This window comes from Globicephala melas, chromosome 3 (assembly GCF_963455315.2).
Source record: "Globicephala melas chromosome 3, mGloMel1.2, whole genome shotgun sequence".
Classification (NCBI taxonomy): Eukaryota; Metazoa; Chordata; class Mammalia; order Artiodactyla; family Delphinidae; genus Globicephala; species Globicephala melas.
In genome coordinates, this window is record NC_083316.1 from 158,857,649 (window position 1) to 158,873,467 (window position 15,819).

At 56.8% G+C, this 15,819-nt stretch overlaps 3 protein-coding genes across 14 annotated transcripts in view; all 3 read left to right on the forward strand.

Annotated features, from left to right (window-relative positions):
* Positions 1–7,744, forward strand: part of MYO9B (myosin IXB) — a 91,076-nt gene extending 83,332 nt beyond the window's left edge. For 8 of the 12 annotated variants that reach the window (XM_060296838.1, XM_060296840.1, XM_060296843.1 and 5 more), the window contains 8 exons: positions 77–205; positions 406–511; positions 793–924; positions 2,696–2,819; positions 3,331–3,378; positions 3,725–3,871; positions 4,579–4,702; positions 4,823–5,602. In XM_060296838.1, coding sequence (XP_060152821.1) covers positions 77–205; positions 406–511; positions 793–924; positions 2,696–2,819; positions 3,331–3,378; positions 3,725–3,871; positions 4,579–4,702; positions 4,823–5,238 — 1,226 coding nt within the window. In that variant the 3' untranslated portion in view covers positions 5,239–5,602. Of the gene's footprint in view, positions 1–76; positions 206–405; positions 512–792; positions 925–2,695; positions 2,820–3,330; positions 3,379–3,724; positions 3,872–4,578; positions 4,715–4,822; positions 5,603–7,557 lie in introns of those variants that run through there. The other 4 variants (XM_060296847.1, XM_060296845.1, XM_060296849.2 and 1 more) reach the window with 4 other exon arrangements.
* On the forward strand, positions 7,638–11,004 carry USE1 (unconventional SNARE in the ER 1). The gene is made up of 8 exons (XM_030880214.2): positions 7,638–7,912; positions 8,224–8,273; positions 8,417–8,495; positions 8,584–8,736; positions 9,476–9,488; positions 9,926–9,953; positions 10,385–10,559; positions 10,803–11,004. Exons 1-8 carry the CDS (start codon positions 7,772–7,774, stop codon positions 10,983–10,985), a joined length of 822 nt encoding a protein of 273 aa, XP_030736074.1. The 5' UTR covers positions 7,638–7,771; the 3' UTR covers positions 10,986–11,004.
* A 2,187-nt stretch (positions 11,005–13,191) lies between these two features.
* Positions 13,192–15,469, forward strand: OCEL1 (occludin/ELL domain containing 1). Its single transcript, XM_030880216.3, has 6 exons — positions 13,192–13,314; positions 13,675–13,851; positions 13,974–14,173; positions 14,387–14,552; positions 14,784–14,837; positions 15,070–15,469. Exons 1-6 carry the CDS (start codon positions 13,243–13,245, stop codon positions 15,190–15,192), a joined length of 792 nt encoding a protein of 263 aa, XP_030736076.2. The 5' UTR covers positions 13,192–13,242; the 3' UTR covers positions 15,193–15,469.
* The last annotated feature ends 350 nt before the right edge of the window (positions 15,470–15,819 follow it).

The window sequence follows — 15,819 nt, forward strand, 5'->3', positions numbered from 1 at the left end:
GAGGGCACCGCGTGGGGCTCCAGGCTCGGCCCTCCTGCCTTCCCCGAGCTCACCGGCTGCCGCGCCCTCCCCGCAGACCCCACGGCAGTCAAACTGGAGAACTTTCCCATCCACGCCATCACCGGGGTGCTCAAGCAGTGGCTGCGGGAGCTGCCCGAGCCCCTCATGACCTTCGCCCAGTACGGCGACTTCCTCCGCGCCGTCGGTGAGTCCCACTGTGGCGAGAGCCGGCAGGTTGGTCGAGGTCGGGGCTCAGAGCCTCGAGCACGTGCTGTGGCCGGTCAGGGAGGACGGACCCCCGTGCCCCCAGCTGAGAAACCGGGCCCCAGACAGTGGGAGGCTCCCCGGTGCCCTGCGGCCTGTCGGGTGAGGGCCGCAGGGAGCTGACCCCCAGGACCCTCCTAGAGCTGCCAGAGAAGCAGGAGCAGCTGGCCGCCATCTACGCCGTCCTGGAGCACCTACCAGAAGCCAACCACAACTCCTTGGAGAGGCTCATCTTCCACCTGGTCAAGCAAGTGCCTGCCGTCCTCTTGCCCCGTTCTCTGGGGGGTGGGGTCCCAGCAAGAGCCACCCCACGGCGTTCCCCGGGCTGGCGTTCTCTGGTGGCTCCACACCAGGACGTGAGCCCATACTGGGGGGTCCAGAAGGGGGCCCCCGGCTTCTTCGTGGCGCCTCTCCACCCTGCAGGAGCGAGCGTTTCTCACCTCCCGGCTGCAGCAGCACTTTCCCGGGATCTGGACTCTGGCCTTGGGGCTCCCTGTGGCCACCCCCTAACTGCCGCTCGCTCCACAGGGTGGCCCTGCTTGAGGACGTGAACCGAATGTCACCCAGCGCACTGGCCATCATCTTTGCGCCCTGCCTCCTGCGCTGCCCCGACAACTCGGACCCGCTAACCAGCATGAAGGACGTCCTCAAAATCACCACGTGAGTACCAGGACCGGCTGGCCGCCACCCCGCAACATGCACTCGGGGCAGCCGAGCCAGGGATCCCACAAACGAAAGAGGAGAGCCCTCTCCAGAATCCTGGGACTGGCCTGGCCTCGGTAGTGTGTAAGTGTGCCTGCAGAGGAAAGTCTAGAAGAACATAGCCCGATCACAACGGCCCCAGGAGGTGTCCTGAGCACTGGGGTCCTGGGTAAACTTCGTTTGGTCTCCCCACCCTTCTTTCTTTTCTAATGAACACACGTGACTTTTGTACTAAAACCGAACTTCTAATGAAGTCTGCACGTGCGCTGGCTGCTGTGAGCGGCGAGCAGGGCTCTTCTGACAGACGAGGGACAGGAAGCAGCCTGGCCTCCTGGTGGCATCGTAGGGCTCACACATGCCCAGACCCAGGTGGAGACCTGGCAGCATCTCCTCAAGCAGCAAGAGCATCACTTCTGAGTTCTCTTGAGGGTGAAAAACCAAAAAAGGGGAGAAATCCCTCATCTTCTGTCCAGGGTGAGGGGCAGATGGTGAAGCCCCACATTCCCAGCCTCTGGGAGCAGTGAGAGCCTGCAGCAAACAGAAGCGGTTGTCTCAAGGTTCCTTCTTCCCCACAAACGATCTTTGAAAGTTCTCAGAAAGTGCTTCAAAAAAAAAAAAAAGTTCTCAGAAAGTGCCTCAAGGGAATTCCCTGGTGGTCCAGCAGTTAGGACTCCGTGCTCCCAATGCAGGGGGCCCAGGTTCGATCCCTGGTCAGGGAACTAGATCCCACACGCATGCCACAACTAAGATCCCACGTGCCGCAACTGAGACCCGATGCAGCTAAATAAATAAATTTTTTTTAGAAAGCACGAAAAACAGGAAGTGCCTCAAAAGAACTCAGAAAGGGACTTCCCTGGTGGTCCAGTGGTTAGGACTCCGTGCGTCCACTGCAGGGGGCACGGGTTCGATCCCTGATTGGGAAATTAAGATCCCGCATGCCTCGCAGCGCACCCAAAATATAAAAATTAATTAAGAGAAAAAAAAAAACTCAGAAGGTCAGCAGACATCCATCACTAAAAGGACAGTGTTTAGACTTCGAGTTGTAAAAATAAGAACCTGTCACCCAAGGCGGTTTCAGGAGGCAAAGCACAGGAAGGCCTGAGGGCTACGCCTGACAGTGCACACCCCACACCCCGGGCCACACTCAAGAGATCAGTGAACAGCTGCTGGTAGGCAGAGTGGAGGAGAGTCCAGTGTGGCCCTGACATTACCTGGGCAGCGGTATGCTGTTGACGGATTTGCTTCCAGCATGTTTTTTCTTATGTGGTCATGACAATGGGAAACCTGAGTCATGACTGCCTCTTCATCCAGTCTGAGTCCATCCGGTCCCACCACACCCTCCCTGCCTCGGTACTGACCACTGAGGCTGGCCCTGACCACTGAGCACATGTGCCTTGGGTCACAGTGCAGTTTTAGAGCCCTTGGGGCCAGCTGCCTGCAGCCCCTGGGACAAATCACCCCACCTCCATGGTACTGTACTTCCTCCTTCAAACGAGGAGGCTTATTAAGACAAGGATTCAGGCTCAGAGAGGTGGGGTGAGCTACACGAGGTCACACAGTGAGTGAACTGGGGCCACGATGGGAGCCACAGCCATGTCCGTGGCCCTGCCTGGTCTCTGGGTCTCTGTCTCAGCCACCATGCCCCAGTCTCGGGCCAGCATCTCCGTAGATGCAGGCCCCCATGCTGACCGTACCCCCCAAGGCGGTAGCTGAGTCGCCTTCTCCACAGGTGCGTGGAGATGCTGATCAAAGAACAGATGAGGAAGTACAAAGTGAAGATGGAGGAGATCACCCAGCTGGAGGCTGCTGAGAGCATCGCCTTCCGGAGGCTCTCTCTTCTGCGACAAAACGCTGTGAGCAACGCAGGGTGGGACATCGGTGGGGGCGGGGCCCCCGAAGTGGGAGTGGGGACCGGTGGGCGGGGTTTGGACATTGGGCGGGGTCTCACTTATCCGTCCAGCACACTCTCCCAGCACACCCTGGGCCACCGGCAGCCTGACCTGGGGCCTCGTGGCAGCATGTTTAGGGGCTGATTCCTCACCTCGGCCAAAAGACCACCATCCTAGCTCAGCCTCAAGGCCAGCTGCTGCTCTCAGCAGTGGGGGTCCTGTCACCTACTTGGTGGTGGTCCTGGTCATCCTCCAGCCATGTCCCGGGCTGACCTGGGCCCCGCCCACAGGGGAACGTTGCCACAGCAGAAGTGGCCTCACAGTGGGGGGTAGAGGGATAAGGGGCCCGTCCCCGGGCTCCTGTGGGAGGATCCTGTCCTTGTCCCGACAGTCAGACGTGGCCTTATGCTCATGACTAGCGCCTGTGCCCTGGTCATGGCCCTGTGTGGTCACCCACTCTTCATCTCTCCCCCAGCCCTGGCCTCTCAAACTGGGGTTTTCGTCTCCTTATGAGGGGGTCCTGGTATGTACACGTACGGTGGGTCCTCCTCGCATGTCTCCCAGTGCGGTGCATGCTGGGGTTCCTCTCAACCCCTAGGGTCCTCGTAGGATAGACCGAGCGTGTCCTAACCTTCTGGAAGTGCATGCTGGGGGAAACCCATTGCCTGTTGATTGCCTGTGAAGATGACTAATGAACCACGTGCCGGCCGCTCGGTCCCTGCATGATCCCCGGAGAAGCCTCTCTAAGCCTAGCCACCCATGTCAGAACTAACCTCCCCCAGAGCTGCTTGCACCACCCTCTCTCCAGCCACAAGCACTGACCCCACCCACCCAGAGGGGCTGGCCAGACCTGCCGCTTCTCTTTGCAGATCAAGAACCCCAAGACCCGGATGAGCAGCAGCGGTGGCCTGGAGGAGCTGGGGGTGCTGCCAGAGGAGGAAGTGGCCGGCGGTGAAGAGGATCGTGAGAAAGAGATCCTAATTGAGCGGATCCAGTCCATCAAGGAGGAGAAGCAAGTGTCTCTCCGAACCCTTGCCACACTCGGCCGCCCTGTCCAGCCCCCATCCACTGCCCCCCCCACCACTATAGGGAATCTGGCTGTTAGGAAGCTAATGGGCTAGGCTCAGTCCCGCGGTCCAGTGCCCACCTCACGGGGTGCTGCTGTCCTAAAACACAGCCTAAGCTCGTTAAACCCCTGGCTTGACCACAGGGAATCACAGTGGCCCATAGGGAGAGAAGGGAAACAGACGGGTGATGCCTGAACTTTGTCTTAAAGTTGGCCTTAGCTAGGGCGATCCACCAGTTTGTTGTCCGGTCAAGATGGAAGTATGAACGGAGATGCTGTTTAAAAATTATGCCAGGAGAACAGGTGTAATCCAGGCCCCCTGGGCATCCTAGTCTTAGGAATAGGGTAGGGCACTCCAGGCAGCGGGAACAACGTCTGCAAAGGTCCTGAGGCAGGAGCCCCTCACTAGCTGAGTACTAGGCCAGATGCCTGGCTTCCCTCAGCAGCCTGACACCTTCCTCACATGACCTTCACTGAGTCAGGGGCATTTTGGGCCAGGTGTGCTTTCGGGGTTGGGTTTTGGGTGCTGGGAGCAGGGAGTCCCCTCCAGGACCAGGATGACCTACTCTGTCCCCTACTGGCCTGGCACTTTTCCGTGGGGGCAGTCTTCCACCATGGAACAGCCTTGGACACTGTGACCCTCTCATCCCCAGGGAGGACATCACGTACCGGCTGCCAGAGCTGGACCCTCGGGGCTCCGATGAAGAGAACTTGGACTCAGAGACATCAGCTAGCACCGAGAGCCTGTTGGAAGAGCGGGCTGGGCGGGGGGCCTCGGAAGGTCAGTATTAAGGTAGCGTCTGCTTTTTTCCTTCCCATGTCCACACCCAGCAGGCCCCCGGGCGAGGGTCCGTCTGCCGGCCCTGAAGCTGCAGTAACCCTGCCATCTGTCTCTCAAAAGGGCCCCTCGCGCCTGCTCTCCCCTGCCCCAGCGCACCCACCCCGAGCCCCCTCCCCGAGGCGGCCGCCCCTCCTCGACGAAGGCCGTCGTCCTTCATGACGGTTAGAGTGAAGACCCCCCGGCGGACCCCCATCATGCCCACGGCCAACATCAAGCTCCCGCCCGGCCTGCCCTCCTATCTCCCTGGCCGGGCACCAGGTGCCCAGGAAGCTGCCACCCCGGTGAGGCGCCGAGAGCCACCTGCTCGCCGCCCAGACCAGGTACACTCTGTGTATATCACACCCGGCACTCACCTGCCCACTCAGGGCCCTCAGGAGCCCCTGGACAAGGACGACCGGCCACCTGGGACCAAGCGGAGGTACTCGGACCCCCCAACCTACTGCCTGCCCCCTGCCTCGGGCCAGGCCAATGGCTGAGGGCCCACAGCTGTCAGAGTCCGCAAATCCAAGGACGGCCCGGTGCCAGAGCTGGGTGCCAGAGCTCCAGAGCCAGCATTCAGTGGTCTGAGAAGGATCCGGAATGAAAAACTCCAAGAGCGATGTGAGGTGGGCACCAACTCCAAGTGAGTGCAGGCAGGGAGAGGCCGGCTGAGGCCCGGCTGCCCTTGCTGAGCCCCTACATCGCACAGAGTTGCCCGCCCAGAGAACTGAATCATGGCGGGCAGCCTGGCATCTCCCAGCTCCCCTTTTGTACGTTTTTCTGGTCACTGTTTCTTTGGGCGTGGTTTACATAACTTTAAACTGTAACAGCCTTAACAGAAGACCAAATTGTTTTTTTATATGTGTATGTACAAACTTTTATATTAACGCCCTGCATCTCCCTTATAACCTGGACATGAGTCTTCAGAGTAAAGGCCACACAGCCGCGAAGCTTTGGAGGCTCAGACCCACACTGAGGGACAGCTCGGGGGACAGTCTGAGGGCTAGGACCTTGCACGAGAGGTTTGGACGCTTGTGGCCCCTGACTGCCCCAAGTCTGTCTTGGACTCGTATTCTGGCCCGGCAGTGGCCACCTGGCCGGTGGCATTCGAGGGAACAGTGAGCCTTCCGTAGTGATCAAGACTGTTGGCTGGAGCCAGGACACGAGGTGGTAGGCAGCCTCCACTCCAGGCACCACAGACCTCACATCCCAGGGAGACTCGAAGGTGGCCATCACTCCTTGGTCCACTGTGCCCTGGACACAGGAGGCTGGAGGAGGCCACCCTTGGCACTGCCCGCCCCATGTGGCAGAACAGGAGCCCGCAACTCAGGACCACTCATGGGTGGGGAGGGCAAGGCCTGGAGTTGTATGTCCCTACAAGTCTACAGTGACAGCCTGGACATCTGGCATCTCCGGAGCGGGTCTCCCCTCCTGGGCTCAGCCCACTCTCCAGACACCTGGACACATGGCCCCAGACCTGGAACAAGAGGCACCCACAGGCCATGTGAAATTAAAAAAAAAAGTGCCTGAGAAGTGTCTGCATGCAGTTCCTATTCAGGCCAGCTCCAGGCTGAAAAAGCAGGGGTTGGCAGGTGGGGGTCAGCCCTGCGGCCTCAGCCAAGAGGGGTACAGGGCAGAGATTGGGCCCCTTGCCTGGAAGGAGCTGCCTTGTTCCTCCAACCGACTTTGCTGTTTGTTTGCTGGAATTTCACACATACTTTTCACACAAGGGATGTGGGCTTTGCTGGAAGTTCTTTTTATTGATCCAGAAAGCTGGGAAAGCAGGCAGCTCCTGGCAGAGCCACATTCAGTGAGGAGAGCCTGCTGTCCTGGGAGCTGCCTCCTGTCACACCTAGCCTCTCCCCAGCTGGGGCTTAAATGTCAACTGATGGGGCCATCCGCCGTGGGTGGGGTGTGGGGAGTCAGTCCTGGTGGACCCACTACAACCAGAAGCAACACTACCACCACCACCACCCCCAACCACCACAGAAGAGCTCCCAGGTTACAACCAGCTGGGCAGTTGTGGGAACTGGCTGGCAGGTGGGTCCTTTGGGGCGGGGGAGATGGAGACCATGACAAACCGGAGTTTCAATGGCACATGCAAGGAAGAGTTGGTGGGCTAGTCCAAGGCCACACAGCTGGGGTGGGGCGGGGCTGGGATTCAGACCCTGCCCTGTCTGCCTGTAGAGCCCCCCTTTATCAACACCCTGAGTTTGGTCTCATCCATGGTACGTTACAGGGCACCAGGCCCACCGGTGTGACCTGGACACAGGTGACCTGAAAGATGGGGAGATGGTTAAGGGCTGCATGCCAGGCTTCAGTCCCTGTGAAGCCCCCATCCTCACCCTGTCCACTCCAGGAGGGAGGACTCGAACGAGGGGCCTTGGCTTCCTGGGGACAAAGTGGGGGGGTTCTGTCCATGGGGGTCTGGGCATTGGGGGTGACCTCTCACTCCCAGGTTTAGCCCATGTCACTGCCACACTGCCGGTTTCCCAAGGGAGGAGACAGGTCCAGAAAAACTTAAGAAATTCGTAGAAGGCCACGGTGGGAGGTGGAGTCAGAGTCAGGGCTGGGACGGGATATCACAGCTGCAAAAGTTTGGAAATCATAGCCCGTTAAGTCTCGGATTCCTAAATCCCAGGTCAGAGCCTCTCCCCCAGGAGAATCTCCCCCAGGCTACCTGGATGCGGAAGAGCTCAGTGTGGGAAGAACCCAGAAAGGAGTAGGGAGCGGGGGAGGAATTTTGAGCAGGGGGTAAGTAATGAGCATGTCACGCGTTGCACGTGGGCCTGAAACGAAGGACTCGACCCTTTCAGCCCTTCCGGAAGGGTTAAGATGCTCGCGAGGATAAGCAAGCGATTGAGTCCTGAGTAAATACGGACTGGATGGCGCCTCTAATTGAAACAAGACAAGACTGAAAGAGCAAACGCCCAAACAAGAACGAGAGAGCCCCAAATAAGAATGAGAGAGCAAACCGGGAACTTCCGCCCGGAAGGAGGCCAATGAAAGACACTTCCGCCATCTCTTAAGATGGCGCCGGCGGAAGAGGCGGGTAACCGCTGGGTGGTGATGGCAGCGTCGAGGCTGGAGCTGAACCTGGTGCGGCTGTTGTGCCGCTGTGAGGCGATGGCAGCGGAGAAGCGGGACCCGGACGAGTGGCGTCTAGAAAAGGTGAGGGAAGCCGGTGTGTCCGCGTACAGCCCGAATCCCGGAGGGTGGTCCCCGCAGCCGGAGGCCACCGGGCCCGACTCCCCCACCCCGCCAGCCAATGAGGCCACGCCGCTTCCGGTTGGCTCCGCCAAGTCCGTTTGCGCTGCTCCCCCGCCTCCTCCCTGGGGCCCAGCTGGTCCCGCCTCCTTGATACTTGGCTCCTCCCGTTCCAGCCCCGCCCCCGACCTGGCCCCGCCCCTTGGTGGCTTTAATCCCTTTGAGCCCGACGGTGGTGGGGGGCACTGGGCTGACACCCCACTTTTCGTCCCCAGTATGTGGGAGCCCTCGAGGACATGCTGCAGGCCCTGAAGGCACAGGCGAGGTGAGTGCAGGCGGCCACAGGTGTTCAAATCCGGGGCAGGGAGTAGAGTCCGGAATCCCTGGTCTCCAGTCCCTCCCTGCTAAGACCCTTCCCTGAACTGGGGACAGTGGGCAGGTTTTCTGTTTCCTCTTTTCCCCTTCCAGCAAACCGGCCTCCGAGGTGATCAATGAATATTCTCGCAAGGTAGATTTTCTGAAGGGGATGCTGCAGGCAGAGAAGCTAGTGAGTAAGGGGCACCTCTGTCTCCTCAGCCTTCATCATGCTCATCTGGGACCTGCCCCTCTGGTGACCCCTCTGCCCTCTTCTGCAGACCTCCTCCTCAGAGAAGGCACTAGCCAACCAGTTCCTGGCCCCTGGCCGAGTACCAACTACAGCCAGGGAACGGGTACCTGCCACGAAGACAGTACACCTACAGTCACGGGCACGGTACACCAGTGAGATGCGGAGTGAGCTGCTAGGAACGGTAGGGCTCCCTCCCTGGTCCCTGGGAAGCTTTGGTTGGGGACAGGAGTTCAGTGCCTGGGGGTGGCCAGAACAACAAATACTGTCAGGCGCAGGGATCCTAGGGGGCCCAACAGACTCTGCCCTGGACCATCAGAGAAAGCTTCCCAACAGAGAGGCACTGCAGCCAGGGCTTTGCTAGATGAATAAGAGTTTTGGTTCAAGGCAAAAATGGCACATCTCTGCTTAAGCCCCAGAGTTGGCCAGAGTAAGGTTTGGCCCCTGCCTCACCACACACAGATGAGTTTTTTCATCTGTAAAATAGGATGACAAATGCCTCTATGAGCACTTTATGTGGATCAGCTAAACCCTGCAAAATATGAGCTATTGTTTTCAGTTTAAAGATGAGAAAACTGGGCTTCCCTGGTGGCGCAGTGGTTGAGAGTCCGCCTGCCGATGCAGGGGACACGGGTTCGTGCCCCGGTCCGGGAAGATCCCACATGCCACGGAGCGGCTGGGCCCGTGAGCCATGGCCGCTGAGCCTGCACATCCAGAGCCTGTGCTCCTCAACAGGAGAGGCCACAACAGTGAGAGGCCCGCGTACCGCCAAAAAAAAAAGATGAGAAAACTGAGGCTCAGAGGGCACAGGACTTGTCCAGGGTCCTGACTGAGGGTGGGGAGTTTCTGGGAGCAGAGAGAACAGAACAGGTCTGGGGGCATGGCAAGGTGGGTGACTTCGTGCCTCTCCTTTTTTCCCACAGGACTCTAGTGAAGGTGAGTCATCCTGAGCAGAACAGGACTCAAGGCCTGGGACAGACATGTGTCCTTGCTGCCCCACACCTCACGCCTAACCTGGCTCCCACAGGGTCTTCCACAGCCCAGGGAGAGTGTGTCCAGGGGCATTACCGGGTTATGCTTGGAAGCGGTGCTAGGACAGAGGAGCGGCCCCCAGAGGAAACAAAGTTGGACACTCCCAGCCCAAGGGGCCAAGGCTGGCTAGAGGGAAGGACTTGGGACCTGGGGGAGCCCAAATGAGGAAAACTTCCTAGAAGGGAATACTCTGAAGCCTGATCAGGAGCCCGCCCACTGGGGAGCAGACAAGATGAGAAACGGCATTATGAGTAGCAGACACATCCCAGGCAGTGGTCAGGAAGCTGGAAAACAACAAACCAATTCTCTCCTTCTTCCTGCTTGGCCTGTTTTGCTTCCAGAGCCTGAACTGGATGTGAGGAAGAGAATGTGAGTATCTTCAGCCCTTGGGCAGCATTGGGGGCAGGGGAGTTGGACAGACCTTGGGCCACTAAAGCGTCACCACGAAGCATCTAAACCACCAATCAGGGAATTCCCCAGCAGTCCAGCGGTTAGGACTCCATGCTCTCACTGCCAAGGGCCCGGGTTCAATCCCTGGTCAGGGAACTAAGATCCCACAAGATGTGCAGCGTGGCCAAAAATTTAAATTAAAATTAAATTAAAATTAAAAAAATAAACCACCAATCAAAGGCCACTTCTGAGGATGCTCTTCCCAGAAACCAAGGCAAAAAAGGGGAAACAGCCCCAAGCAGGGCAGTGGCTGGAACCACAACCTCTGGGTTCCTTGAGAACATGTTCGTTTCTTCCCTCCTCCCCCCACCACCCCTCCTACCCACCTGTCTATCCATCTGTGGGGTCAGTGGGGTCGCAGGGCCCAGGCCAGGGGATGAGAAGCAGTCAGCAGCCGAGCTAGACCTCGTCCTGCAGCGACACCAGAACCTCCAGGAGAAGCTGGCGGAGGAGATGCTAGGCCTGGCACGGAGCCTCAAGACCCACACACTGGCTGCCCAAAGTGTCATCAAGAAGGACAACCAGGTATGAGGACTCTGGGAACTCTAAAGCTTCTGCCCTGGGGCGTCAGAGAAGGCTTCCCAGCAGAAGGTCTCTATGGCTGGGGCTTCAATGGATGAATAGGAGTTTGGCAGAAGGCAAAAATGGCATTCCCAGCAGAGGAAACAGCACTGGCAAGGGCCAAGAGGTGTAGATTTGCTCCAGTGCAGTAGGAAGAGGCCACACTTGGACCCAGTCCTGTTGACATTCTCCCCACCTCACCCTCAGACCCTGTCGCACTCACTCAAGATGGCCGACCAGAACCTGGAGAAGCTGAAGACAGAATCTGAGCGGCTGGAGCAGCACACACAGAAGTCAGTCAACTGGCTGCTCTGGGCCATGCTTATCATCGTCTGCTTCATCTTCATCGGCATGATCCTCTTCATCCGTATCATGCCCAAACTCAAATAAAGACCTGGCCTGGCCCGCCTCACCTGTCCTCTCTCTGCCCTCCACCCCTGTCCAGGGGAACCTTTGGGGTGGGCAACTTGATGGGAAGGCCCTTGGTGCCCCTGAGAGCCACAGAGAGCACATGAACAGGGGAGGAAGGATGTCAGGCTGGGGGGGGCGGGGGAGGAGGACAGTGCCTCAGCAAACCTACCTCCCGTTCCCCCCTGGTACCTACCTCACACTGGACAAGGCAGGGCCCCTAGAGGCCCCACGAGCTCCCAATCTGATAGAGCCAGAGTCAAACACATACCTGTGGGGTCAGAGTAAGGTCTGGAGGGTGGGGGAGGAGTGGGGCCATGCGTGGAGGCCAGCTTGGAGGAGGGGTGTCAGTGCTGGGCCTTCCTTGGGATTGAAGGTGATAATTCAGAGACAAGGCTTAGCCCACCCACTGCCACAGCCTAAGATCTTAGGACATTGCAGATGCTTCACATAGTCATTCAGCAAACACATGAGAATCAGTGGAGACCCTGCCCTGCCCAGGTCATAGTCTGATCACTTCAGACAAGAACTGGGTGGGCATTGGAGTTGGGACCCTGGAAGGGATTATTGAGCACGAGTCCAGGGGAATTGTGGGTCCTGGGCTCTGCTTACCCCCACTCCAGATGTCATTGGCAAAGTCTGTCAGGGGGGTGACTGAGGGAGCTTGGGAAGGAAGAGTGGACAGGAGGTGTCTGTCCCAAACCATGGGAGCATGACATGCATGGAGTTGCCCATGTGGACCCCACCCCCAAAACCACCAGGAAGAGCTTTTAAAAACTCTAGTGGCAGTTTTTAAAGCTTTTCTGAAAGCTCTAGTGGCAACTTTTAAAAACTAGATCATAAGAAGGAGGCTCGTGCTTGTGACTCAGGGATGGTTCATTATTAGGAAGCATTAGTGGCCACATTAATGCACCAGGAAACAAAAATCAAAGGGTGAAATGGTACTTTGTACTGTTCACAGCATCCATTACTCAAAGTCTCTTAATTAAAAATAAGGAATAGATGGATGTTTTCCTCATTGAACTGAAAAACCTCAAGCCAAAGGCAGTGTTGAGTTTAACGGGCAAATACTCGAAGTTTTGCCATCAAAGTGAAGAAAGTGAGGTGGGGATGGGGGGATGCCCACGGTCCACCCACCCCCTCACTTGATTTAATATTGTCTGGAGATGCTAGTCAATGAAACTAGACAAGAAAAAGAAATGAAATTTTAAAATGAGAAAAGAGGTAAAATTATTGGTAGATAATGCAACTGTCTATATAAACTATCCAAGCAAACTAACAAAAAGCTATTTCAATAAAAGAATTTAGTAAACCAGCAAGGGACTTAATGAATATTTAAATTAGTTTACTATATGCAAAAAAAATAGCTGCAAAATATATTGGAAGATCCCATTTATAATAGTAAAAGATACACTATCTGGTTAAATTAACATCCTTGATATACAGAAAGCTCCTAAAAATCAAAAAGAAAGAAAAAAAAAGACTTGCAGGAAATAGGAAAAGAAATACAAATGGTTTCTGAATTTTTTCACACACCATATTAGATTAGGCAAGATTTAAAACTTTGAAAATACACTTACAGGAAACTGATACCATTGAGGTTGCAAAGGTTGTGGGAAAACCAGCTGATTAGAGCATCAATGGCACAACCTCACTGAGGAAAAACTTGACAGTATTTTTCCAAATTAAAATACACAGGTCCCTTTTGCCCGGGCAATTCTGGGCAATTCCACTTCTAGGAGTTCCACATAATCCTCCACAATCGGCCAAAGAAATGTGCACTTGAATCTTTTTTCTACAGTATTGTCTGTAGTGAGGAAAATGTGTCATTGAATTAGAATCTCTCTGTAAGGAGACACAATTAACTGCTGCCTCTGGAGACAAGGGTGGGTGAGAAATTCACTTTGCCCTGCGCCTCTTTTCTATCTGAATTTTCTAAACATGCCTCCAATAATTATTTAAAGAAATATTTTTAAAATATAACCGCTGGAAAAAATACATATAACCGCTGAGTAAATAGATAAATACAAGTTCTCCAAAACCACCAGTTTTTCAGACATAAACTGAGGGTCGGAAAGGGTGGGTCACCAGCCCCAAACACACAACAGGTAGAGGTCTCTGTTGGACTCTGGGCAAGGGTGCGGTTCCACTTTCAGGTTCGCCAAACCCCGCCCCCTTGCCGCCAGCCCCGCCCCCGACCTGCGGAGCGACCCAGCCAGTTGAGTCCAGCCTGTAGTTAATGCACTACACGGACTCGGAGCGCCTCTCTTCGGGAGCGGACCCAGACTCGGAGCCCCATACGCTGGGACAGGTGACCCCGGGAGGGAGTGGTTCTTGCGGCCCGCTGCCGGGCCGGAGATCCCGGGGGTCTTCTCGGGGGCGGTGTCCACGGGCTCCACATACCCCTGCGGCAGAGGTTGCGACCGCGCAGGGGTTAACGCGAGCCAATCCTGGGCTGCGTGGTGACGTAACGGTTCATAGCGCTCTTTCGGGTTACGCACTGGGCGGCAGGGTCTGGGGATCTCTGAAGGCCAATGGCGTGCGTCTATGCAAATGAGGGCGGAGCTGGAGAACGCGCCGCTGATGGAGAATTGGCCGTTCCGTGAGCAGCTTCCCCGTGAGTCCTCCCACCTTACCCTCCTCCAATCGCATCCTCCTCCTGTGTCCACAGTCCGCCCGCCGACCACCCCCGCCACGCGCGGGCCACGACTCCTCCCGCAGGGCCCGCCCACCGGTGCGGGGACGCCCGAGCGGCACCAACCCGAAGCCAATGCCCACCCGGGAGGCCCCGCAGACCCGCGGCTCCCGGGGGAACTTGCAAACCCGCCCTCCTGGCCCTGGTCCCCCGGTGAGTCTGAATGGGAGGAATGTCCCCAGGCTGAGCCTAGGCAAAGGATACATTCCCCCCTGTATAATGGATCCCGGCTGACCCTCGTTAACTCCAAACCGTGATTCCTGCGGCATCTGCAGCGACTGGTGCCTGGAGGCCTCGAACCCAGCGCGCCCCGCCCTCTGTGCCAGCCTCAGCCCGGAGCACACGGGACAAGGCCCAAGAAGATTATATTTGAGGATGAGCTGCCCTCCCGGACCCTCCTGGGCTCCAAGAAGTCTGTTAGAGCCGTCCCCGGGGTACATGGGCCTAGGCCCCACCCCGTGCCTGACTATGAGCTGTGAGTGCCCCCCTGTGGTTCCTGACTTCTGGGAACATGGAAGGAGCACTGAGGCTGGGGCTTTGACAAGTGAATAAGAGTTTACCAAATAGTAAACAGAGAAAAAGGGCATTTGGGGCTAGGAACCCAACATGGACAAAGAAAAATTACACTGATTGGGGAAAAGAGAGGAATTCTTTACACTCATACTCTGACCCCCTGTCAACCTGGTAGTAAGTATCCACCAGTGAGCAACGAGAAGGATCGGAGCCGCTATGCTGCAGTGTTCCAGGACCAGTACCCAGAGTTCTTGGAGCTTCAGCAGGAGGTGGGCTCTGCACAGGCAAAGCTCCAGCAGCTGGAGGCCCTGCTGAACTCACTGCCCCCACCCCGAAGCCAGGTTAGCACCCAGGTGGAAACCCCCATCCTACAACCCTTCCAGGTAGCCCAGGCCTCCGGAAACCCACTGGGCTCAGATCTCTGGGCCTCTTCCTCCTCCAGGCTGGGCAGGTACCACAGCACATAGGCCAAGATCAGCCCTTGACAAGGTCCACTTTGTCTGAGCCTCAGTTTCCCCATCCCTCCTTGGGTCCTGTGTTCCCTGAGCACCCCCTTCCTTCTCCTTTGGCAGAAGGAGGCCCATGTTGCTGCCCGTGTCTGGAGGGAATTTGAGAAGAAGCAGTTGGTGAGTCATGCCTCTTGAATCCTACAGCCTGTCCTTTGCACCCCCCTACACATACACACACACACACACACACACACACACACACACACTCCCAGGAGGCTGGGACACTTGTGCCTGCCCAGTTTCAAGGAAAGAAAACTGAGGCTCAGAGAGGAAAATGCAAAAGGTCAAGCAGCTTGAGAGCCATAGGCCAGACTGCCACAAGGACTTACCTGGATCTTGCCCTGCTCAGGACCCCAGCTTCCTGGACAAGCAGGCTCGCTGCCACTACCTGAAGGGCAAACTAAGGCACCTCAAGACTCAGATCCAGAAATTCGATGACCAGGGAGACAGCGAGGGCTCTGTGTACTTCTGAGTGTCCTGGCAAACAGGCAGAGGGAAACATTGGAGTCGGGGTGCCACCCTGCCCTTGCTTCTCTTCCTACCTGCTGGCCTTAGCTCTTGCTATTGCCCCGCCTGGGGTAGCCGTCCCTGATTTCAGATGCCTTCGCCCTTGAGGCTGAGATCTGATGGTCCCTCCTCCAGGAAGGCTTCTCAGGACCTCCTCCAGGACCCCCAGAGAGATCCCAGATCTCAGCCCATCCCCTGGAAGAGGTCCTGCTCTTCATCCCAGTGGAATAAACACTTATTAAATACCGACTGTGTACAGCTGCTTGAAACTCCTGATTTCACTCGTTGTCACCAAAAAATTGTTTTTCCAGAAGAAAAAAATTAAGGTTATGAGAAAGGGACTTGTCCAGGGTCTCTGGGTGAGCTGTGAACCCTAGTCTGTCTGGGGGCGCTCCCTCTCCTCTAAGAGCCTTCAAGTGGGAAGCAGAGGGGCTGACATCTAGCATCACCTCCTTGGCCAGGAGGGTCCCCTGATGTCCACTGCATGCCAGGCCCTGGGTAGAGTGGTTGGGACACAGGTAGCACCAGGCTCTGTGTGGGGCCCTGTGATGGTGGCCCAGCAGCTACTTTGAGTCTTGGCCTCCCAGGGGAG